This window comes from Salvia hispanica, chromosome 1 (assembly GCF_029641045.1).
Source record: "Salvia hispanica isolate PSC_SH4W2 chromosome 1, Shi_PSC_v1, whole genome shotgun sequence".
Taxonomy (NCBI): Eukaryota; Viridiplantae; Streptophyta; class Magnoliopsida; order Lamiales; family Lamiaceae; genus Salvia; species Salvia hispanica.
This window is the reverse complement of record NC_142692.1, coordinates 42,927,137-42,954,105: the sequence shown is the minus strand read 5'-3', so window position 1 is coordinate 42,954,105 and position 26,969 is coordinate 42,927,137. Positions and strand designations below refer to the sequence as shown.

The following is a 26,969-nucleotide window of genomic DNA, read 5'->3' as shown; positions in this document are numbered from 1 at the left end:
ACCTATTGGAAGCAAGTAAAAACATGTTGTAGTTTCAAGGTATTACGTACAAAATGAAGTAATAAACCTATATAATGAAGTAAAATGGGCTTGTAATGAAGCCGAAAAAATTTTCACAGCAGCACATCTCATCAAAAAAACTAGATCTAATGGCCCAGATTTGGTCTCTAGTTCGGTCTTTAAAATTGGTTCGACATTGATCACAACTCTATATATATATATATATATATATATATATATATATATATATATATGGATGTGATCATATCATAACCCATATTTATGGTGATAACCTAATAACCCTCATTTTATGGACGAAAAATATAATTTTATGGTACAGAATATCATTTTATGGAATACAAGTATCATTTTATGCATGCTGAAAAAATATCATTTTATCGTGTATAAATATCATTTTTAGTAAAAATGATACTTTTGACCCATAAAATGATAGGGTTATTAGGTTATCACATAAATATGAGTTATGATATGATCGCACCCCTATATATATATATATATATATATATATATAGGGATGTATTCATATCCTTTTTTGGTTTAATGTTCTATTATTCTTTTTAATCTTGACCATTCAATTTAAAGATCTAATGGCCCAAAATAGAGCTTGATTAATTAAATTATATTCATAAATAATCGAAAAGGGCCTTATTGTCTTTCACATTTGATTTAGTTATGGTAAGTAGCTTGATTTTCTCCATCAAAAGATTTCAGACTTTATTTTCTACGATACAATCAATCTGTCTTCTCTTCCATCTTTTATTCTTCTAATATTCTCCATTGAAGCTCCATCGGTTTTCTTCTTGTTTTAATTCTGAATTCTTATCGTGCAGTTCATCGCTCCCTCGACGTTATTCTTCTTCTTAATTTCGAATTGTTATCGTGCAGTTCATCATCTTACAATTTCGGTTTTATTGGAGAAATCGTGATTCCTTGACGTTTTCTTCAACAATGGAAGAAGGTAATTTACGTACTTGAATCTGACGTTTTCTTCAACAATGGAAGTCATTCTTTTGTTTTCGTTTCGTTGATGTTTTGTTCATTACTAATTCGTTCCATGAATTTGACGTTTGAATGTATGTCGCTAGTGTAATTTAATCCACTAGGGTTAAGTAGTCTTTGGTGGCTAGGGTTTATTATGTTGCTTAGGCGACAAGTCTCATGTATTATGGTTTAGGGTTTTGTTATTTTGAGTCATTACTGTGTTGTATTTTGCGATATATTTAATGTTCGAATATTAGTGTATAATGCATTTTTTCTTATCTGTAATGTACGATGTATAGCATATAATGAACATAATTTCTGATATGATTCTTGTTTTGAATGTACTTCATAAGCGTAATTTAATCCAATAGGGTTTAAAATGGCATTGGTGGCTAGGGTTTATTATGTTGATTAGGCGAAAAGCCTCATGCGTTATGGTTTAGGGTTTTGTTATTTTGCGCCGCTGCTGTGTTGTATTTCACAATTTATGTAATGTACGAATATCAGTGTATAATGCATTCATTATTTTCCGTAATGTACGATTTATGGCATATAATGACTATAAATTCTGATATGCATGTTGTTTTGTTTTCATGTGTAGTGTTCGTTATACCAGAATGTTCTCCACAATTGAAGCCCGTGGTTGGTCAGAAGTTCCAATCACTAGATTTTGCTTTCGCGTTTTACGATGTATATGCCCGCGCTGTTGGTTTTGATACACACAAACAAGGAATGAGGAGGTCGGACGGTGTTACTACTTGGTATTCTGTCGTATGCAATAGAGAGGGCAGCAAGGGGTCTAACGAGGAAGACGAAGTGAATGCACGATCTGGTGTTACTATTAAGAGCACTATTGATCCCATTACATACAATAAAGTGCGAGTAGTACTGTAATGTGCATTATTCATAAATTTATATACATTATTATTTACATTTCATACATTATGTTGGTTATTCGTCGGTCAAGTTATATTGATTAATTTAAACACTAGATAAAATTTTATACATTATTTTATTCGTATACTACATTATTAATGTTAGACTTTACATTATACAATATCTTTTATCCATTATATTGTTGGTTTTAGGAGTTACAAGAGATAATCGGGCGTAATAGAACCCAAGAAGGAATACAGAAAAGAACTGAAACGAAAAATACAAATGGAAATCGAAACTACAAACTGTAGAACAGGAAATAGCCGAGTTGAGGAGGCCTCTTTCCGCAAGACGAGATACGCCCCGGTAGTGCTCTTTGGATTGGCGTTTCATCCCCAAAGATAAAACGGCTGCGTCTCTGGTGAAGCAGCACCGCTATCAGCAGAGCTCCGACGAACTGGATGGATGAGAGGGCAGAGCTTCGACAGAAGAACAATGCAGAGAGAGAGAGCTTATGATGCAGAATGTTTTCTAGTGTTTGATGTGTATAGAATGCATGGAATGACTAGCCTATTTATAGGCTCGGTCCACTGCAGGGGGTCAACGGCCATAATGGCCGTCATTAAAGCTAGACCGTAACGGTCGTCAGTTACGAGCTGTAACGTTCGGGCGATACGAGCCGTTACACGCTCAGAGCTAGAGAGGCTGAGTCTAGAAGCTTCTAGATTCGTTCACGACGTGGACTATCACGTGTCAGCCACGTTGGCTTACCGCGTCATACTGACGAGGTGGCACCCCGCTTGGCTCGCTGACGTGGAAACGGTGGTGGTCTAAAAAGAACTAGACCCACTAGACTTGGGCCAAGCCCGCAACTAGGCCCAAGCACCAAGCCCACGACCAGGCCAAAGACCACCCAAAGACCAATTGCCAAGATCTAAGTCCAAGTCCAAGTCCAAGTCCAAGTCCAAGTCCAAGGACAAGGACAAGGGCACGAGCACGGGCACGAGCACGAGCACGAGCACGAGCACGGGCTCGGGCTCGGGCTCGGGCTCAGGCTCGCGGCTCGCGGCGGGGCGGGCAGCGCGCACGTGTGCGCGCGTGTGGGCTCTTACAGCCCATCTTAGTCCACTATAATTATTACATGTAATAATCCTTCTTATTAAATACTAGTTTAATAAGGTTGTAACTTCCAATGTGGGATAATTAACTCTCTTAATTATTCCATAAGCTTCTCTCATAGCTCATTAAGTTTGCAATTTTGCACAACTTTAATCCATTATTTCTCACTCACCGGGAATCGAATTTGAGAAAATAAATATACCACGGTCATCTACTCCGAACGTAGATCGCCAGTATATTATTTAATTTCACAAAATTAAATATCTCGTTGAAATTATAATTGGTCAAAGTTCATTGACCGGGCATAGATTCCAACAATCCCCCACATGAGTGGAAATAGCTAAATGCAAATGCATGCAGACACAAGCTTAACCCTCGAGAGGTATATAAGCATAAGGATAGGTAGCTTTTAGCTTTGAACCTTCCATAGTCAACGCCATCGGATACACAGGCGGCCTAGTAGCGCGATGCTTTGAACTAGTCCCCCACGGCGTGCACCGAGACAATGGTGTTAACACTTAAACACCTCAACCTCATCCGTTCTCACGTTTTGTGTCCTTTGCGGCCTTGGACACCACTTTGGATTCATAAGTGTGTAATTTGAAGCGGCCACACTTCACACTTACATAGGTGATTCCTACTCGAGTATCTTGCCCTACTCGGTCTCTTTGAGAAATCAATCTCCTTGAGATCCTTAGAAATCATTAAAAGTCATAGACTTATCCTCACCACAAGGCAAGTTTTCAAACACTCTATTGCTCTCTAGGGAATAGAGGTCGATGAGTATTTCTTGGGATCGAGTGGCACCAAGTTCTTGGGATCTCCAGTCATCATGGTTGGGTTACCACTATGACAATTCTTTAGTTTGTGGATTTCAAACCCATTCCCTCTAGCAACCTATTCATTTGATCACGCTTTAACCCTTTGGTTAGCGGATCCGCTAGATTATCTATTGACTTCACATAGTCAATTGTAATCACGCCTGTTGTGATCAAATGTCTCACGGTATTATGTCGTCTTCGAATATGTCGAGTCTTGCCGTTATAGAAGCCATTGTTCGCCCTCCCGATAGCGGCTTGGCTATCACAGTGAATCAACACTGGTGGCACTGGCTTAGACCAACCTGGAATATCCTCAAGGAAGTTCTTAAGCCACTCGGTCCTTTAGGCCTGTGAATTGGCGATCGACATTGATTTTTGCAGCGAGAATCGACTGTGTAGTTGCTTTTTCTTCGAATGGAGAGGTGGCTAGGGTTTCGGCTGTTTTGAAATGGTGGAGAATGGTGTTGATCGTGGGTTGATGGGATGGAATGAGAGAGAGTGTGAGTAGATGGAAGGTTTATGAAAATCCTACTTAATTTTTGGACCTTCCGTTTTGAAACGTGTTCCAGCCATCATGTTTTTACTCTTATACCCTCATAATGCCCAAAATAGTACAAATAATGCAACACGGGATCAGATTTCCCCTTTTAATCTAGTCCATCCATTCCATCAATCTAATGGATGATATTAAGAAGGAAATAGACACTTAGGGGATAATAGGACCTTAATGCTCCCCTATATATATATATATATATATAGAGAGAGAGAGAGAGTTTTGATCCATGTAAAACCCATTCTTAATACAAAAATACTGAACCAAGCATACAAAGGTCATTTTTAGGTCATCGTAAGCATATTTTTATGTCATTATAATAAGGATGACATAAAATGATCTTAACATGACCTCAAACTCGAATTTTATAATATGACCTAAAACATCTATATAATGACCCACCATGTTTTTCTTTAATTATTGACCATTAGATTGAAAAATCTCATGGTTAGGATTTGGTCTGGATTTTGTATTGAGATGCTTTTTTGTATTGATCATTTTCCTATATATATATATATATATATATAGAGGAATGATATGCTACATAATTTATGTGGGCTCCTTACGTGAGCAACACTCTCGTTTGGCACACTTTTAGCGTTGTTCGTTTCGATTTATCTATTTAGTTTAATTCTAATACATTAAAAAATATTATTGCAATTTTTAATTTCACAAAATTCATAAAAATCAAAGCTTGATTTATTATTTTATTCATTTATTTAAAATTATAGAGAAAACGAGCAAATCGAGCTTTGATTTTTATGATTTTTGTGAAATTAAAATTTGCAATAACATTTTTTAATGTATTATATTTAAACTAAATAGATAAATCGAAACGAACAACGCTAAAAGTGTGCCAAACGAGAGTGTTGCTCACGTAAGGAGCCCACATAAATTATGTAGCATATCATTCCTCTATATATATATATATAGGATTTTGATCAAAACAAGAATTCCATTAAATCAAGAAATACAGGCCTATTTTAGACCATAGGATTAGACATTTTAATCTTGAGATTAGAAGATCTGATGGCTCCTATAATTTCTCGATTAATTTTATATTATTCATATCCTAAAAGGTTAATAATGTCAATCACGTTCATCCATTTGTTGTTGCAATCCCTATAATCATGCACGTTTTATCTTTCTATTAACAAATCATTGCGTGATTTTGTAGTTAACATTCATCATCTTCAACTTTTGTGGTTTTTTCCATCTTCTTCATTCGTCGCCGTATCGGTCACATGTAATTTCTGTTTTTAAAATTATCTCATCTCCTAATTAATTTCGTTAGTCGGTTGTAATTTTGAAATCTATAATTCAATTTCTTAATTTTGATGGATTCTTAATGACGATTTCATAACTTACAATTGTCGTCTTTTTTTCAATAGATTTTATGCAGCCTATCTCTATAAATGGAAACCGTAATATGCTGTAATTAGTTTGGAGACAATCAACCATCCTTCGATGACGTTGTAGAGAATACAGGTTTTGTTGATAATTATTTTTTTCTTCAGTCTTCGATCCATCTGATTAGATTGGTTGTGAATTTAGTCACACCAATGTCCTTTGTCATTTTCCATCATGCTTTCATTTCATTTTTTGGAAACTTTATGTTTATAAAATCACAGAATTGATGGTACTTTTATTAGTTTGGCATGCTACAATCACTCCTTTTGTATGACCCATTTGTATTGTTATTTTTTGGGTTTGTGTCATTTATCTTGTATCACTCATTTTTATCTTTTGTATGACGCGTTGTATGATATGCTTCAGTTATGTCTAAGTATGATCTACGTGGTTTGTCAATTGTAGTCATTATTTTATAGCATTTGTATAATTCGTTATCAATCATCAATTTTTCAGTATAATGAATTGTTGTTGGAATATTTTGTCTTTACTTCCTCGACACGGTTTTAGGGATGTTGTAATTATGACTTATTTATGGTGTTATAATGACATGTTTTTGTATGACATATATTTGCATTTAGTATGACCTATTATCATTATCACTTATTTTGTATGAGTTTATTATGTCATCTTTTCTATTATGCTTCGTTGTGTCTTTGTAATGACCTATGATCATACTAAATCCAATAGGTGGAATATTTTGTATTTACTTCATCGTCAGTTTTTAGGAGTATTGTAATTTAGGAGTGGAGAAGGCTTTGAAGCTTAAGAGCAAGCGTTTGCGTCAATGCAAAAAATGGCAGGAGTGGCGTCACCACGATTCAAGGAATTGCAACAAATTCAAAGAGAAAGAACAACGGTGGTCTAGAAGAAATTATGAAGTTTGACACTATGTATTTTCTTGTTGAACTAACATCAGTTTAATTTTCATTTTGGACGCTATTTTTCTTGCATTGTCAGGTTGTTTGATATGAACATTTACTTCAGTTTGTTTGATACAAACATTTCGATCAGATTTGTATGACGCATTCGGGTACTCCGTAGTATTATATAATGACTCAAAAATTGGATTATTATGACACAAATTACCCATAAGATGAAATGGTATAGTTATTTTGTTGTTATTGTTAAAATGACTCAATGTTCCATTTAGTATGACGTATCTAAAACCTGGATGTATTCCGTTGTACGAAATTCAATTTAAGTCCATATGTAGATAACAATATTTTGAAATGACCCAAATATACACTTAGTATGACACAAAGTGTAAACATTATGTCATGGTTTGGTATTTCGACCATACAAATCAAGGCTATTGCAATACCCTTAACGATTCGATTTTTAGTCAAACGACTGATGTACTATTCAATATTTGCATTACACCCAAAACATTTCAAAGTAGGATTTGATGTACACAAAATTTGACATTAATACAAAATCATACATAGGGCATGTCTAGGTCATTGTAAGTGTAGTTTTCCGTCATGTTAATATTGGATGATCCAAAATGAAAGAGCTTGTTTAACTTTGTCGACTGTCATGCCCTCTCCCGTTTCATTCGAACTCCTCTCAGTTGTTGGATCTGCTATTTTGGAAGGCAAACACCAATAAGAAAGGTGTGTCAAACGAAAATTCGACTATAATCCCGAACAAAATGAACAGAAATTTTAAACAAAATACTTTTTTTTTATTATGGTTGGTGCGGTAGTTTCTTCTTTAAGCAACCTTTTTATATATTAGTTAACAACATACCAAAACAAGATAAATTTACATTAGTTTCAATTGCACATTCTGGAAGTCTAACGAATTAGAAACAATAATTAACCTTTTCCTTCATACTTCGATGTTCCTGCTGAATGAATGTTCAACATTGTCGGCGAGAGGATTGTTGTTGATTTGAGTAGCGAGGAAGACTAGATAGGGTTTTTGGACTCCGATTTGTGTTTTGCTGGAATGATGGATTTGGGGGGATTGGATCGAATTCTACTTGATTTGGGGAATAAATGACTGAAATTTTATTCTCTCTCACTTAATAAATGGCATAGGTAACGAAACCAAGTTGTAGAGTATGTAGTTAGTTATCCCAATAAATCCGCCCATATGAAACGGCAATGACGGTTCCACTAATTTGATTTGCCAAAAATACCCTTCATATGATGCAAATTGATCTTACTATGACACAAATTTCAAAAAATATAAAACAGATCGTGGTCATTCGTTTACAGACCTGACGGCCGTTTTTTGGGTTGTATTTTGGTACTTAAGGCCTTCTTTTGATAGATTAAAACCACACATATATATATATATATATATGTAGGGTTGCGATCATATCATAACTCATATTTATGTGATAACCTAATAACCCTATCATTTTATGGGTCAAAAGTATCATTTTTACTAAAAATGATATTTATACACGATAAAATGATATTTTTTCAACATGCATAAAATGATATTATGTTCCATAAAATGATATTTTTCGTCCATAAAATGAGGATTATTAGGTTATCACCATAAATATGGGTTATGATATGATCACATACCTATATATATATATATATAGGGATGTATCCATATCCTTCTTTGGTTTAATGTTCTATTCTCCTTTCTAATCTTGGTCATCTATTTCCTAGATCTAATGGCCGAAAATTGGGCCTGATCTATATTTGTTTATTAAATAAAAAAACTGAAAAGGGCTTATGTGGTAATCACATTGGAGACGGTTATGGTAAGTGCATGATTATCTCAATTCAAAGATTGCAGCGGTTTATTCTCTGATTCTAGAAAATATTTCTTCTCTTTTACCTCTATTCTTACATCATTCTCGATTTTTTCTCTGATTCACATATCGATTCATCATTCTAGAAAAGATTGCACGGTTTATTCTTTGATTCACATATCGATTTTTTCTTTTTTTTATACTTCTCGTCGTCGCCATATTGGAGCAGCCCCGTATCGTGCCATATTATCGTTTTCGTGTTCTTCAACAATGGAAGAAGGTATGTTGTTATTAATTTGATTATGTAACTTGAAACCATCCAGTAGGCTTTACCGGTAATTGGTGGATGTGGTTTAGGGTTTAGTGTTTATTTTGTTTTCTCGGCTGCTGTGGTATGATGTACGAATAGTAGTCTTTTCTGTATTGGAGCAACCCCGTATCGTGCCATATTATCGATTTCGTGTTGTTCAACAATGAAAGAAGTTAGTCCAGTAGGCTTTAGCAGTAATTGGTGGATGTAGTTTAGTATTTTGTTTAGGCGACAAGTCTCATGTATTAGGGTTTAGTGTTTATTTTTGTTTTCTCGCCTCTGCTGAGTTGCAATTCTGGATTTATATAATGTACGAATAGCAGTGTATAATGCATTCTTTCTTATATGTAATGTATGGTTGATATCATATAATGAAAATAAATTTTGATATGCTTTTTTTTTTGGTTTTATGTATAGTTTTCGTTATACCTGAATGTTCTCCACAATTGAGGCCTGTGGTTGGTCAGAAGTCCCAATCACTAGATTTTGCTTTTGCGTTTTATGATGTGTATGCCTGCGCTGTTGATTTTAATACGCGCAAACAAGGAATGAGGAAGGCGGACGGTGTTACTACTTGGTATTCTGTCGTATGCAATAGACAGGGCAGCAAGAGGTCGAACGAGGAAGACGAAGTCAAGGCACGATCTGGTTTCACTCTTAAACGCATGTGGCTGTCCAATGCTTAAAGAGATGGCGAAGGAGAAAGAGCTTAGTAAAGCTTGATGTGTTTTGTACCTAAAAAATTAGTTTTCGTCTTGTATTCAGTTTTATTATTTGTTTCGTTGTCTTAGTTTTATTATTTCTAGCGCTGTGAACATTTTATGCATAATAAATTTGGATTTGTCGGGAGTTAATGTGCATTATCGAATAATAGCCTTGCATTAATAATGATTTTATGTGCATTACTCTCTTTTTTTATACCATTATTTCACTACTTTGTTAACGTGCTAATCGAATAATAGCCATGCATTAATAATGAATTTTTGTGCATTACTCCTTGTTTTTATACCATTATTCCACTACTTTGTTTACGTGCATTATCGAATAATACCTTTGCATTAATAATGATTTTCTATGCATTACTCCCTTTATTTATACCATTATTCCACTACTTTGTTTACGTGCATTATCGAATAATACCTTTGCATTAATAATGATTTTCTGTGCATTACTCTCTTTATTTATACCATTATTCCATTAATTTGTTAACGTGCATTATCGAATAATAGCATTGCATTAATAATGATATTCTGTGCATTACTCCCTTTATTTATACCATTATTCCATTAATTTGTTAATGTGCATTATCGAATAATAGCCTTGCATTAATAATGTTATTCCGTGCATTACTCACTTTATTAATTCCATGGCGGGCCAAGCAGAAGTTCCTCAAAATCCAGTTAATAATTTATCCATTATCACTTTACTACATCACACACTAGTAGCAAAATATGCTTCAGTTATCAGGTGATATCGACGGTTCAAAACAAGTCGTCCTTTGACCAAATCAAAATAAGTTAACGTCAATAGCGTTTCTAATTATTACTCTTGCAATCAATCCAGCCCGCTCTTGAGCAAACTCAACCCGACGCTGCTTAGATGCTGTCTAGAATATGAAAAAGATATGAATTATAACAAATAATGTATACGTTACAGCAAATAATGCACCACATCTATTAACCAATGCACAGAACAAAATATTTAATGTATAAACCAAATTATACTAAACAATTACTTCCTATACTGCAACCTATACCACAAAGTGCAAAAAATAGCAATTTCTCAATGAACACAGAGTTCGAATCCAATGAAATGGACAATAATGTATAAGAATGATAAAATAATGCATCACCTTCACTGGGTTCCGGTTGGCTTTTGTACGGCCGACCTCTTTTAGTCATTCTATATCTGCGCGACAACATTGATGAAATCAGTGATGTTTCAACCATTTAATGACGAACAAAAATCCACTATACACTTCCATATAGCTTACAACCCTAAATCAAATGCCCACAATTTCATCTTCTCCACAAAAAAAAAAGACATCTTTTGTGCATTATTCCAAATCGAAAGCTAATGGATGAAAACCAAGCTATAACTCACAACATAACTTAATATACCCAGAATGAACATAACCCTTACTATAATGGTCGCAATTTCATCCTTTTCAAGAAAAACGAGCAAAATAATTTTGTGCATTATTTCTAATCGAAACTCAAAGGACAACAAAAACTGTGAATCGGCTACAGGTTGTGTTTGTAAACGTCGCCAATCGAGGTTTAGTAGTGTTTCTACCTAAAAAATATACTGCAAACACACACCTTTTTTGTGTCCAGGAGATGATTCGACTATCAACCCACACCGCGAACCAAAACAGTAGCTTTTGTGAGATAGAATAGGCGGTCGACGGCGATTTGACGGCGGAAATCGTTGCTGAATTTGAATTCGAGTGGAAGAGAGCGGCGGCTAGGGTTTCTCTTGTTTTTGAATTAGGGGAGAAATTGGGTTGAGAGAATGTTGATGGGATGGAGTGAGAGAGAGAGGGGAGATGAAAGGTCGATGAAAATGCAGCGTAAATATCGCACCTTCCGTTTTGAAACGTCTGGGTTAGTATGTTATTTTACTGCTTTACCCTTTTAATGCACGAATATGAACTAATAATGCAATACGGAATAAGATTTGTCCTTTTAATCTAGTCCATCCATTCCATCAATCTAATGGTTGATATTAAGAAGAGAAAAGACACTAAGGGTGTAATAGGACCCTAATGCTCCCCTATATATATATATATATATATATATATATATATATGTATATAGGGATGTACTAAGATGACAACCCTCTTTATTGTAACACCATACCACCATTTTAGGCCATTGGATCTGAAAATCGTGTGCTTGTCATGCTGCCACGTGTTAAAACACGGAGGGGTAAAATAGGAAATTTCTAATTTTACGTTACCAGATTGCAGTGCTGTTCATTGAATATTGCAGTCTTACCACAACAATATTGCAGTTTACCACGACTGCAATATCTAATACAGTAGACTGCAAACCCGTGTTTTTTCACGAAACTTAATCCTAGGCGTCCATAGATGAGATCTAACGGACTATATTGGTGGTATGGTGTTATCCTATCTATGGTGGCACCATAGTGCACCCCTATATATATATATAGGGGGATGATCAAAATAAGAATGCATTTAAATCCAGAAATGCAGCCCAAATCTTGGCCCTAGGATTAGATGATCTAATGGTCCATAATTAAGTAGTTTTAGGTCATATTATAATATTTCGGTTTATGTCATGTTAAGATCATTTTAGGTCATGTTTTGTTAGCATGACCTAAAAATAAACTAACTATGACCTAAAAATGTCTTACGTATGACCGTGTTCTGCGTTTCTGGTCTTCATAGATCAAAACCCTATATATATATATATATATATATATATATGTGATCATATCATAACCCCCAAATCATATAATAACTCTATAACCAAATCTGGACCACACATATTTGATAATCTTGTGGTTGAGATTCAAACTTAGATTTACTTCATAAAAAAGGCGCAGAGGGGTAAAAATGTAATTTCTTCATTTAATTTCTGAATTATACTCCAAACGCGCGATTCACTCTTTCATTCTGTTTGAACTCAATTCTCTCACCTTCATCTTCATCTTCACAATTAACGGATCGATTCTCTCATCTTCATCTTTCATATTTCTCGCCTATTTTATTTCAACATCTCCAGATTTTCTTCGATTTGTTCATTATTCCGTAGTCTCCAGATTTTGTTTCCATAATTGTGATCGGGAAGATGTTTTCAATTTTGCGTTCTTATTTTCATTGATTACCTCTTCAATTGCTGTGAAAATTTGCTTCGATGGAATCTGTAGCAAATAACGAAGGTAACAATCATTATCTATTATTTAGCTTATTGATTGTGTTCATATTCATGTATTGAATTTGATTTTACATTAATATTAGTTGTCGATTGGTTTATGTTTCTGATGTACTGAAATTCTTATTTGATTATATTATGTATTGTCGATTATGTGTTAAAATGATACGTTTGGCTTATAAATGTTAGGTTCACTGCATAACATGATAGTTTTGTCGGATAAAATGATATTATGATAAAATGATACTATGATAAAATGATACTTTTACTGATTTGTAGGTATGTACATTCCTGTTTGTGATGATGCTTTGAAGCCAATGATTGGTATGAAATTCAATACATTAGTAGAAGCAGTTGGTTTCTATGAACATTATGCTCGTTCAGTTGGTTTTGGCATTCGTAAAATGGGTAACAAATCAGTTCAAGGTATTACTAAGTGGCAGTATTTGGCTTGCAGCAGACAAGGCTCTAAGAATTTTATACCTGGTCATGCATCCCAATCAACTGGAGTGTCTTTTAAGAAGCGTAGGTGTCGGTCATTTAGGTGTGAATGTCTTGCTAAACTCAATTTGAGATATTTTTCAGATGGCAAGAGCAGAGGATATGAGGTTTATCAGTTTGTTGAGTATCATAATCACTTAATGGTTGCGGATGAGCATAGGCATTTTATGATGGCCAATCGCAATCTGGATCCTATCCATCGGAGGTTTATGGAGGATTGTGGCAGGTGTAATATTGGTCCCACTCTCACATTCAAACTTTTGAAGGAGATAATGGGTGGACCTGAAAATGTTGGATGTGATATTATTGATATTAGAAATGGTTATCGTGATATTATGTCCAATATTGATGGTTCAGATGCTCAAATGATTTTTGATTATATGCGTTCTCAAAAGAAATCATCTGATGCCTTCTATTATGAAATTGAGATAGGATCTCAAGGAAAGTTAACTAGACTCTTCTGGGCTGATGCTATTTCAAGACGAAATTATCATATGTTTGGAGATGTAATTTCATTTGACTCAACATACAACACTAACAGGTATATTACTTTTGTTGCTAATAGACATAAAATTATACTTTTTGTTGATTAAATTACTTTTATGTTATAAAATGATACTTGCAGCAGATAAAATGATAGTCATAGGTGATAAAATGATACTTCTGAATTATATAATGACAAAATGATACTTGAAGCAGATAAAATGATACTTTTGGCTGATAAAATGATAGTCATAGGTGATAAAATGATACTTCTGAATTATATAATGACAAAATGATACTTGCAGCAGATAAAATGATACTTCTTACTAATAAAATGATACTTTTGGCTGATAAAATGATAGTCATAGCTGATAAAATGATACTTTTGGCTGATAAAATGATACTCATAGCTGATAAATATAATTCATTTATATGTTATATTCTGAAGGTATTGCATGATTTTTGCTCCATTCACTGGAAAAGATAACCATTCTAGACCAGTTACATTTGGAGCTGGCTTGTTATCAAGTGAAGGTAGAGAATCCTATTCTTGGTTGTTTGGCTGTTTTGTTCGATGCATGGGGGTAGCACCCAAATTGATTAGCACTAATCAAGATTGGGGGATCAAACTTGCTGTTCAACAAGTACTTTTACAAACAAGGCACCGATGGTGTATGTGGTATATCATGGTTAAGGTGTCAGATAAGTTGCCCAAATCTTTACTTGGTAATGAAGATTTCAAAAAAGAGTTGAATGCATTTGTTTGGTCTGATTTGTTAGAGCCTGATGAGTTTGATATAATATGGAATGATATAATGGAACGGTATGGATTAGAAGACGTGAACTGGTTTGGATCAATGTTTGAAGATAGAGAATTCTGGGTTCCTGCTTATTTTCGAGATTTTCCCATGGGGTCGCTTCTTAGGACTACATCGATGTCTGAATCGGAGAATAGCTTTTTTAAAAACTACACAAAGCCACGTGCAAATCTTGTACAGTTCATCAATTTCTTTAATTATGCTGTGGGAGATCAAAGGAATGCCAATTCACGATTGAACTACTTGGATTACTCAACTATTCCTGATTTGTCAACCCAATTGCCTATTGAGAAGCATGCATCTACAATCTACATTGATTCTATTTTCAAACATGTACAACAGGAAATAAGTATGGTATGTGAGATTGTTCCTATAACTACTGTTGAGGATAACATCAAGATGCATCAGGTCAAGGACCAATATGGTAGAACATGGGATGTTAAGTATGATTGTAAGCAAGACACATTCGACTGTAGTTGCAAGAAGTTTTCCAGAATTGGTTTGTTATGTTGTCATATATTTTGTTTGTTGAAGAATAAGTCTGCTAATCTCATTGCTGAGAAATATTTTGGTCGAAGGTGGTTGAAGAGCTCTTTACTAAAGGCAGCCCATGGTCTACCATCTGAGGAACAACAACCATTTGAACGTGTGTTCCATTTTTAACCTTATTTGTAAAAATTCTATTTTTCGGTCAAAGAAATGATAGTATTTACTGTAATAATGTTATCTTTTATCTTGCAGATTTGGATGAAAAGCAGGAAGTTAAGAAAAAGTTGTTCTCCAACTTTTATCGATTAGTCCAAATGTCCGAGGGAAGTATGGATTTTTTGTCTTTGTTAAGTGCTGGTCTTGATGATTTGGAAGAGCATATATTTGGAAATTGTGCAGCACCTTCAGTCATTGAAAATAAGAAGATGGTTGAGGATTTTTATGGAATGGCAGTACCTGATGTAATTGATGTACATCCTCCAGACGTTGTTAGTACCAAAGGATCAGCTAATGGCAGAGTAGCAAAGAGGGAGAGTGCAATAAGGAAAGCAAATAAGCCTCTACGACGGTGTGGTAAATGTCATGAGCTGGGTCGTCATGATTCAAAAAATTGTGGTAGAGTCAATGAGAAGACAGATTGAAGTCATTTGATATAGTTTAGGTATTTTTGGTGTATAAAATGATATTTTTGTTTAATAAAATGATACTTTGGGCTTATAAAATGACATTTTGGCTGATAACATGATACTTTAACCTAAAAAAATGATACTCGCAGCAAATAAAATGACAATAACCTTATAAAATGATGTATAAGCTGGAAAAAATGACATATAAGCTGATAAAATGATACTCTCAACGGATAAAATGATATTTTAATCTGACAAAATGATATATAAGCTGATAAAATGATACTTGGAGCAGATAAAATGATAAAATGATACTTCTGACTGATAAAATGATACTTCTGAATTATATAATGACAAAATGATACTTGCAGTAGATAAAATGATACTTTGGGCTTATAAAATGACATTTTGGCTGATAACATCATTCTTTTGTTTATAAACTGATAAAATGATACTTTAACCTGAAAAAATGATACTTGGATCAGATAAAATGATAAAATGATACTTCTGACTGATAAAATGACAAAATCATACTTGCAGCAGATAAAATGATAATTTTGGGTTTAAATTCTCTAATCATCTTTTCAACATCAATTTCTCCTTTTTTGATGTCATTCTCAAACTTCTTCTTTATCATTGTAAGTGTCTCAAAAGCCTTCTTGTTAGTATCTCCTAAGCAATGCTTCAGTATATCTGGCACGGAGTTTTATGAAAGACTCTGTTCCCTTCTTCGTTAAACCCGAATTCCAGTTACGAACAGGACCACCCATGTAAGTCTCCAAATGGCGCATCACATAATTCCACAGTCAACTTTATTCGTATCGTTCTGCCATGGCATATTCATGTATCTGGTTTTTGACAGTTTGACAGTTCTTCCCATTGATGGATTGACTCAATTTCCAAGATAAGTTCGGAAGAAATTTCTCTATTCAAATAACACAAAACATACATGAGGTTGATTAAAAATTATATTATGTTCCATACTGAATTATATTCAATGCATTTTAACTAATAAATATTGAATGCATTTAACTAAACATACCAGAGTACTTGGTGCATCTTCATATTTCTTCTCAAGTAAATCTTCACTAACCAGAGAATTGTCAATCACATCCATCATTTGCATTTTGAGATTGAAGTAGATGATATAATAATGTTCGTACGCCCAGATCGGAAAGAATATCTGATTTTCAAAACATTATATATAAATGTCATTTTCAAAAATATAGGTATGTTGTTCTGTAAGGGATGTGATCATATCATAACCCATATTTATGGTGATAACCTAATAACCCTCATTTTATGGAAGAAAAGTATCATTTTATAGAACAGAATATCATTTTATGGACGAAAAATATCATTTTATCATGTATAAATATCATTTTTAGTAAAAATGATACTTTTGACCCATAAAATGATAGGGTTATTAGCTTATCACATAAATATGGGTTATCATTATAATGCACCCCTGTTCTGTAATATATATCTAATTATTACTTACCAGGTCATAATTTTCCCATTTGAAATTTTCAATCTTTGACACAAATTCATTCAAGTTTGAGCAAAATCTTTCTCGACTCTCTGCTTCAGTCCAACCAAATCTCCTTGCAGTAATGTTGTAAATCTGTCATGTTTACATTTTTGTAAATATATTTTAACTTTTAATGTAATACTATTATTTATTTACTCGTTTACTGTACCGTAGGTGTGGTGTTGATGAAAAGACGACTCGGTGATGCCTTTGATTTGAATTTTTCATTGTAGTTGAGGAACACAACTCATGCATCTATGATGTTGATCCTGACGTATGTACGTGGAGCAAGGCTGTGGAAGTCAATCTTGAACATTGTGATCTTGTCGTTCTCATAAACTACCTCATAACTGATTTCAAATTCATATTTAATGTTAGTTAAAAGAACTGAATAAGAATATAATTATGTAATTCAAAACTTACTGTTCACTTTCTTCATCTATCATCAACCAGTACATTATTTCTCTCTCTTCTTTATTCAGCTTTCCTTTCAGATTTACTGCTCTGACATTGTAGGGAGAGCACATTGCTTCAACAATTTTCTTTGTTGTTCTGACCACTTTCTTCTTTTCGACTGGAGGATCTTGAGAAACCATCTTCTTCCCTTTGTCCTTATTCAAATTTTCTTCTCTCTGTTTTAAAACTTCATCATCTCTGTGGATATCCTCCATGACAGTGGATATTATGGTATCAACTCTGTCATGCTTTCATTTAAAAAAAATATAAATTGTTATTGACAGAAGTGATACTATTTTACCCACAGGAACTATCACATTATCAACCAAAAATCTAAAATATCATTATGAAATAAAAGTATCATTTTATTCACAGAACCTTTCTATTCTCTTTCAGATTGAACCTTCTTGGTGTCCAAGGCTTCGATGAGGTGAAGGCACGTATTCGGATCTGACCCTAATGTCCAACTATAGGTCTTTCCCTTAACACATATGTGTTCCCTAAAGAAGAATTCTTGAACAGCAAACAACCAGTTCAGATATTCACGATACTGGATTCTCTTTCGGATAGGAAGGCTGGAATGCCAACAGGCGTCTATTCTATTGAATTGACCCGTTCCCAGTGCCAGGATAGACTTTCTTTCTTTATCATTTTATTCCCCGAAACTATCATTTTATCATTTTATCATGCAAAAGTATCATTTTATCCGCTTAAACTATCATTTTATGATGCAAAAGTATCAGTTTTCAAATAAAACAGAACTACCAAAAAACATCATCAAACCTATATCATTTTAACCATATAAACAATCATTTTATGTACTTAAACTATCATTTTTAAAAGTTACCTCATATTCTTCATTCTGAACTTCTTTCTCTGAAACTTTTTCCTTTTCGCTTTCACTCTGTTTATCTTGCTCGTTTTCCACCTCATCATCTTTTTCCTTCTCCATATCCTTTTCCCGATTAAATTCTTGATTCTCATTAGGACTGTTGTCACATTCAGGTATCAGAGTGAAGGTAGGGAACTCATTCCTATTTTTCAGTATATATGTCCTCTCAGCAGCTTTAGTTAACTCAATCATGATATCAATCCATTCAGGATCATCAGTTTCATCATTGTTTATAGCCTGTGTCATTGTATTCTGACTTTCTGTAACATGCTGCACACCTTCCTCTCTCAATCCCATTGCATTTCTCGTTGTATCACAGATTATCTTAAAGCTATTGAGATTCCTGAGTTTATCCGCGGCTGCTTCAAGGACATCAACCATCTTCAACATTGAGGCTTTAACATCCTTTGCAGCTCCCTTCCATTCATTTATGAAATTCTCCCATTCACTGGTTGTCCCCACTTCATCATGATCATTTGTCTTCAAAACTTCTACATCTTGAGATTCATCTTCTTCGTCATCTTCATCATTTTCTTCATGTGGCTGATTTTTATATCGGTCATACTTATGACCCAGACCAAATGTTGAATTCTCCATTTCTGCCCTTTGTCTTTCTTTCAACAGTTCGACAGTCCATCCTTTCACTGTTGGATAACATCCTGGCACCATTTTTTTTCCAAAGAAAATCCTGTCCACGTAACAAGCCTACATTAAACAAAAACTAAATATTAGTTTATCTGTAAATAGATTCATAGACAATGGAAAACAAATATATTCTTACCACTACAAAGATAACTAGCCCGGTAAATATCTTTGCTGTGTTTTTTTTCCACCTCTTTTGTGTTTCATGCAATCTAGATATGACATAGCTACACCAATTGTATTGTTTGATATTCTCAACATCAGCTATGTAATCTAAAATTTTTGGCCTCAAATTTCCATCAGCAGGAATGTTAATCAAGGCATCCTCCATGAGAACCATAAAAGTCCATTTAAACAATTCACCACCTTCTTTGTCTCTCTCCATCTGCTCTACAACATACTTTGGCACCATTTTTTTCTCTCCACCTTTACGGAATCTAGCAATTTCAGTTTTGATGTGGGTATTTTTCTGAAATTTGCTTTTATTGATAGGTAAAGATCCAATCGGGAACCCAAGAGTTATGTGAACATCTTCATCATCTAAAAAAAGTGATTCCCCACTGTTCAACTCAATTGATGAACTTTTACGGTTAAAGTTGTAGATCAGATAATACGCCAGTGCTCTTGGGAAACTTCTTATATTGAAGTTTAGGAGTGCGCCAAACCCAATATCTCGAACAGCTCTTCTTTGATTCTCGTTTAGAGATTCAAGCATGTCAACGAAGAAGTCAGTATTGTTTGTAGGTGAGAGAGATGGGGGATCTACACACCTAGTGTGTGCGATTTTCACACAGTAACTCTTTCCTAATTCTCGCTGGGATTTGCTACGTTCTCGTTACTGTTTCATCGGATTTCTTTTCTTCGTAATCGGGGTGTTTTCTGTCTCATCGGATTTCTGTTCCATAGCCGCTTTCTCAGTGGGAGGGAGGAGGCGGTTTGTTCCAGCGAGTGTCCTTTGCTGTTGTTTGTGGTGTTTCGGGTGGGATGGCTGATTCGGGTAATATGGAGGCGTTTCCGGTGGATGGAGCTTCGCGGATTGAGGAATTACCTCCAGAGAGCGAGGAGAAGGGATCTCCGATTCTGAGCAAAGGTGTAGAGATAGACTCGCCCAAATCTAGAAGGTCAGAGAGGAAGAGTTCTTTGCGATCCGCCATTTCTCGTGGCCGTCGGGCAAAATCTGGGCCGAAGTCGCCAATGATGAGAATGGCGGAAATGAGAAAAGGTGACTTGCGAGGTAGAGCTCTGCGCAGCTCGGGGAAGAAGGGCTTGGAGGGGTCGGACCTGAAAACCAATAAGGGGAAGAAGGGGTATGGAGGAAGGGGTTTACAGTTTCTGACGACAATCTCGGAATGTGGTGAGGATGATGGGTGAGGGTGGGTCTTCTGAGATTTTTGCAGACAATGTGCTTGATGTTTTGCCTGAGGCAGGGGGTGGGTTTGAGGGTATGGCTCTTGACTTGAGGATATGTGGAGTGGATGGAGAGTGTGAGTCTGTGGAGGAAGGGGGTGAGATAAGGGGCTAGAATGACGATGGTGGTGAATGATGGCCTGGCCATGAATGATTCCGACATTGCTTTGGATCTCTGTGAAGCTCAGCCCCTCCAGAACATGAATTTTTTAAAAACTGGGGAGGATGAGAGGGTGAACGGTTCGCTTATAATAGGGAATGGTGGGGAAGGTTCAATGTGGGCTGGAAATGGGGGAGTAACTCAGCCTGAGTCCCCTCCGGGAGGGAAGTTTTTAGATGAGGATTTCCCTACTCTAAAAGAAGGGATTAGCATGAGGGGAAAGGGCAAGGCTATATACCAGCCACCTCTGCAACAGGGGAAGTTGGGGAGGGGAGAGAACAATCAGAGAGCTGGAGCTAAAGCAGAGAGTGGTCACAGCTCACCCCCTCAGTTTGGAGCTGAGTCAGTGAAGCAACAACGGGTTCCTTCTACAGGAGGGATAATCGGGAAAGGACAGAAGCAATCGATTGCAGATATTCTTAAGGCAGGGGAGAAAGACCCGTTTACATTTGAGCCTGATAAGATCAAACGAATTGGGACGGTGGGGGAGAGGTCAGGCCTACCGGCTATCTATTTCTCAGGTGCTGATACAAACTTTCTTGCTGAGAAACTTGGATATGCAGTTGTAGGGAAATTTTCTCATTCTTTTCCGTCATCACAGCAAATCCAAAAGGCACTTCAAGGCTTGCGATTTCTGGGGGGGTATACTTGGAGTTATATCAATGCAAAACACATCATAATCCAGTTTAGGATGATCTCTGATTATGCCAAAATGCTAAGTGGACCAAATGGATTGCCGGTGTGGTTTATAGAAAGACATCCAATGAGAACATTCAAATGGACACCGGAGTTCGACCCTTTCTTTGAATCGCCGATTGCCACAATATGGTGCAACCTAGTTGGTCTCCCAATTCATCTATACGAGAAGTCAGCCTTATTTGCTATAGGAGGCCTTTTGGGGACACCAATTCAGGTTGATTATGCAACAATCTCTCAAGAGAGATTATCCTTTGCAAGAATTTGCGTTGAGATTGATATATCGAGATCGCCACCGGAGGAAATTGTGATTGACATCCAAGGACGGGAGCTTCGACAAAAGGTCAAATGGGACAGGATCCCGAAATATTGCCATGAGTGTAGGCATGTGGGGCACTCCACAGATGCATGTTATGCAAATGGTAACAAGGAAAAGCCGACCAAGAGGGATTATAATAAACCCCAAAATAGTAGGAAACAAACAGATCACAAAGGTGGGAATAATGTGAGCAGGAACAATAATATGGATGTGGAAGGGGTTGTGCAGCAGAGAGAAAAGGAGAAGCAGATAGAAGGGGTAGAAGATGGTCAGCAGGCTAGAGGGGATATAACATCGATGGTCAGCGAGGGGGGGAAAGAAGGGAATCCAAGTGTGTGTTCTTTGCCATTCTCAGGCATACACGATGCTGGTGTGGGGGACGAGGGTGGTTTTCAGATGGTTTGGAGTAAAAGAGGGCGATAGGGAAGAAATAGAGGCAGAGGTGCTGGAAGATCCCTTTCCTTTGATCGTGGCAGAGGGGGAGGGAGAGGGTCTTCTCAAAGAGAGCTGGATAAGAGCTCACTTGGGTATTTTGAGAAAGCTTATGGCAAATCTGAGGCAAACTTGAGAGAGGCGATGGGGGATGTGGAAAATGTGATCTTATCCAATCCGAAATTCTTTAAAATGCTCCCTAATGGAGACTTTGATACAGAGCAATATGAGGATGAAAATGACTGGGATCCAGATGAGGAGCAGGTTGAAGAGGGTACCTCAGATCAAGGAATCCTTGTCGAAAAGAGGGAGGCGAGGAAGGAAGTTTCAGAACTACAAATAGAGAGTGGAAAACAGAAGAAAGGGAGGTTTGAGACCTCCGAAATACCACAGTTGTGTTAATATGTCTTACAACATTATGATTTGGAATGCTCGAGGTGTAGCTAACGCAGGCACCCAAAGCATCATCAAACATATGATAAGGACCCATAGAGTCTCGATTTTGGCCATCATTGAGCCAATGATAAAGCCGAAGCCTGAGTTTTTCAGCAAAAGGTTTGGGCTACAATACAAGGGGAATAATGAGAATGAGCAGATTTGGCTTTTTGCAGAGTTTGGGGTTGAGGTGGACGAATGGGATATCTCGGAACAAGTGTTGCACGCTCGTTTCTCCACCATGGTGCATCCAACCCCTTTTCACTTATCAATAGTGTATGGTAAATGTTCTAGAGCTGGAAGGAGACCGCTCTGGGATAAACTCCTGTTAGGATGGAAGGATTACCGTGGCTCGTGGGGGGAGACTTTAATATTTTTGTTTCGGACGAGGAGAGGCAGGGGTCCACCCTAAACAGAGCTGGGGAAATGATGGATTTTGCTGATGTAATTAATGATTGTCAACTTCTTGACCTTGGTGCAGATGGTGCAAAATTTACTTGGTCCAGATGGGATACTTTCGAAAGACTAGACAGGGCTCTGATAGCAGAAGGATAGCTTGACCTCTTCTCGACAACTAGAGTCACCAACTTGCCTAGAGTGATGTCAGATCACAACCCGTTGCTCATACAATGCCAGGTCCCTGGGCCGCCTGTTCGGCCTCCTTTCAGGTTCCAAAATATGTGGGTTAGACACCACGCGTTTTTGCAGGAGGTAGAGAGAAGCTGGCTAACTCCTACCGGGGAAAGGGGCATGATAAATCTCCAAGTTAAACTTAGCAGACTAAAGAAATGCTTGAGGATCTGGAATAAGAATGTGTTTGGTAACATCTTTGAGAAGATAAAGCAGGCAGAGGTGGATGCACAAGAAGCCATTATGAACTTTGAAAGAAGTCAGAGCCCTTTTGACAGAGCAGAGATGAATAGGAAGGCGGCTGAGCTTATACTACGGCTGAAAATGGAGGATGATTATTGGAAACAAAAGGCGGCTATAAGGTGGTCTGTGGATGGAGAGAGAAACTCCAAATTCTTTCAAGGATGGGTTAAACATAAAAGAACTAAGGCTAGAATTCACTCTATTGAAGAGGGAGATCAAACCCTCTCGGAAGATGGAGAGATTAGAAACTCAGCTGTTAATTTTTTCCAAAGTTTGCTAACATCTGATATTGATGTTCTACAGGAGCCGGATCTGGAAATTCTGGAATCTCTGCCCAATGATTTTAATATGGAAGAATTAGAGAAGTGGCCTTCAGAGCAAGAGGTCAGGGATGTGGTTTTTAGCATCAATCCGGAGAGTGCTTCGGGGCCGGATGGCTATTCTTCTCTATTTTACCAAACTTGCTGGCAGATTGTTGGCTCGGATGTCTTGGAAGCAGTTATTGACTTTTTCCAGGGATCTCAGGTACCAAGGGGAATTGCGGCGACGATGATCATTCTGATTCCTAAGAAGAAAAACCCTTCAACGTGGGCGGAGTACAGGCCCATAAGCTTGTGCAATGTTTCAAACAAGATCATATCCAAGCTCATTGCTAAAAGAATGGCGCTGCTCCTCCCAATGGTAACTGCCCCTAACCAAAGCGGGTTTGTCAAGGGACGTCTCCTTAGTGACAATGTCCTTTTGGCAAAAGAAATGTGGAAATGTAATCCCTCTCCTAACCTAGCACTTAAGCTAGATATGGCGAAAGCATATGATCGGGTTTAGTGGCCTTTTTTATTGAAAGTTATGGAAAAAATGGGCTTTTCAGAGACGTGGTTGGGGATGGTTGAGAGGTGTATTAGCTCATGTTGGTTTTTGATTCTTATTAATGGATCACCATCGGGTTTCTTCAAGTCTTCACGGGGGCTATGACAAGGAGACCCCCTATCCCCTTCCCTGTTTATTCTTGCGGCTGATTACCTATCACGCCTTTTGGATCGGCTCATTCTAGGAAAGAAGGAGATGCGTTTCTGCACAACTCGGTATACAATGGGTGTGTCTCACCTTGCATATGCGGACGATATCCTTATGTTTACACAAGCAAGAAGAGCAACTATTCGGAAGCTCAAAGGCTGCCTCAAGCATTACATGGAAGTTTCAGGACAACTGATAAATGAAGGGAAGAGTTGTTTTTATATAGACAAGAAGTACGAGGGATGGGCAGCAGGTGTTATCTCGGCTGGAGGTTTTCAACAAGGGCAACTGCCGTGTACATATTTGGGGGTCCCCATCTTCTGTGGAAGAAACAAGGCAAATCTATATATGTTCATCAGAGACAAAATCTCTGAAAAGATTAATAGTTGGTGTCACAGACAACTCTCCTTTGGGGGAAGACTAACCTTGATAAAAAGCATTTTGGGGGTAATACCTATCCACATTTTCCACATTTTCCAGGTCCTTGAACCCACAAAAGGAGCCATGAAGATGATGGAACAAGTATTGGCTAGGTTCTTTTGGGGATCTTGCAACACTTCTTCTAAAACACACTGGATAAAATGGCTAGATGTCTGCAAACCTACTGCAGAGGGAGGATTGGGAATACGACGCATGGTAGACACAGTGGAAGCCTTTAGCTTCAAGCTTTGGTGGAGATTTCATGAGAGAAACTCTTTATGGGCTGAATATGTGCATAGGAAATACTGGTCTATCTCATCTTCCCTCTCCATTTACCGCTCTGGTCGGTTTAGCCCTACTTGGCGGAGGATGTATAAAGTTGGGCTAAAATGTCAAAGCAGGATCAGCTGGCTGCTGGGGAAGGGGAGATTAAAATTCTGGGAGGATATATGGGTGAAAGAACAGCCACTTGTGAACCTTTGCTTGAAGGAGGGTCTTCCAGATTTCATTTGGGTAAAGGACCTTTGGATAGAAGCAAGCTGGAATGAAGACGCCCTGCAGGACTTACTTCATGATTGGGGAGTTCCAGGGGAGGTTTTGGAGAAAATTAGAGGCATCCCAGTAGATGTTAATGGGGAGGATAAGGCAAGGTGGAACCTGACCCCACATGGTAACTTTACTGTTGCTTCAGCATGGGAGGAAGTACGTCACAGAGGGGAGGAGATGGAAGTTTTTAAAATCATCTGGAGCAAGGGAATCAATCCTACTATATCAGTATTTCTATGGAGGCTGCTAGTCAATCGTATTCCAGTGGATGAAAAGGTACAATGGAGGGGGGTAACCTTGGCGTCTAAGTGTCGTTGTTGTGTGAAGCCAGACACCGAGTCGAGGTTACACCTGTTCGTGAATGGGGAGGCAGCAAGGAAGATCTGGAACCATTTTGCACGATGGTTTCCCCTTGTGCCGGCTTTCGGAAGAACTGGGTACAACTTAGAAGCTAGGCTAATATGGTGGCAGAGACACATGGGAGAAAGGAACAAACACCACATCTGCAATCTCATTCCCTGCCAGATCCTCTGGTACATCTGGACAGAGAGAAATGGATGTGTTCATCGGGAGATAGTTTTTAAAGTTGAGAATGTATGTCACCGGGTTATGGCCCACCTCAGAAATCTGGTGATTGCAGGTCATCTTGGTCCAGAGCAGTGGAGTGGATGTGTGCCAAAAGTGGATTTTATGGAAGCTCAAGCTGGTCGGAACAAGCCTAAGAAAGTAGTGAAATTGCAATGGAGGCCGCCTGAGCAGTCTTGGATGAAAATAAACATAGATGGGGCGTTTGAAGGTTCAACAAACAGGGCTGGGGGAGGAGGCCTCCTTCGCAACTGTTTTGGAGATATAGTAGAAGCCTTTTGCACTCCTGTGAAGGCAGATTCTGGATGGGAGGCCGAGGTGATGGCGCTGCTGGAAGGGGTCATGATGGCCAAACGTCACAGTCAAAACATCTGGATAGAAACAGACGCAGAGACCTTGGGATCATTTCTTGAAAAAGGGCAACTGGGGCCGGCAAAAACCAGACACACTTTGGCAAGGATTAGAATTGCACTCCGAGATACCACCTGGAGGATTTCACATATACGGAGAGAGGGGAATAAAGCAGCGGATCATTTAGCTTCGCTGGGAAAATATGGCTCGATACTAACTACATTTACGGCAGGATCGGCCCCGGCTACAGTGAAAGCTTTAGCGCGACTAGATCAGATAGGTATGCCTAGTTTCAGTTTCGGTTGATTTTTTTGTTCTTTGATTTTTTTTCTTTGTGTTTGGAAGGGGATAGTTTCCTTGTAATCCCTTTCCTTGATTTTTGGCACTCCACTTTTGGGTTTGCCTGACTGTAATTTGTTTTGACATGATATATATGGGATGAGGGACCTACTCAAACCCTCAACCATGAAGGTGTTCAAAAAAAAAAAAAAAAAAAAAAAAAAAACAAAGAAGTCAGTATTCCTTCTTCCTGCCAAAGTTGTTGTCTTAATGACTGTACTATCTTCAACAACTTTTTTCTT

The 26,969-nt window shown here is 37.3% G+C and overlaps 1 protein-coding gene and 1 pseudogene across 1 annotated transcript; one reads left to right on the top strand and one right to left on the bottom strand.

Moving 5' to 3' along the window:
* Positions 1 to 17,998: 17,998 nt before the first annotated feature.
* LOC148933869 (uncharacterized) lies at positions 17,999 to 19,177 on the bottom strand. Its single transcript, XM_089061843.1, has 2 exons — positions 18,520 to 19,177; positions 17,999 to 18,129 (listed from the first exon to the last, which is right to left on the bottom strand). Exons 1-2 carry the CDS (start codon positions 19,175 to 19,177, stop codon positions 17,999 to 18,001), a joined length of 789 nt encoding a protein of 262 aa, XP_088917969.1.
* Positions 19,178 to 22,308: 3,131 nt separating this feature from the next.
* LOC148933868 (uncharacterized) lies at positions 22,309 to 26,694 on the top strand (annotated as a pseudogene).
* Positions 26,695 to 26,969: the final 275 nt, after the last annotated feature.

Excerpts from the sequence above, each read along its gene's own strand:
- LOC148933869 (XM_089061843.1), bottom strand. The coding sequence starts at position 19,177 with ATGGTGCCAGGATGTTATCCAACAGTGAAAGGATGGACTGTCGAACTG. Across the intron at positions 18,130-18,519 it reads AAACGAGCAAGATAAACAGA|AATTCTTCTTTAGGGAACAC; the intron begins GTGAAAGCGAAA and ends TTGCTGTTCAAG.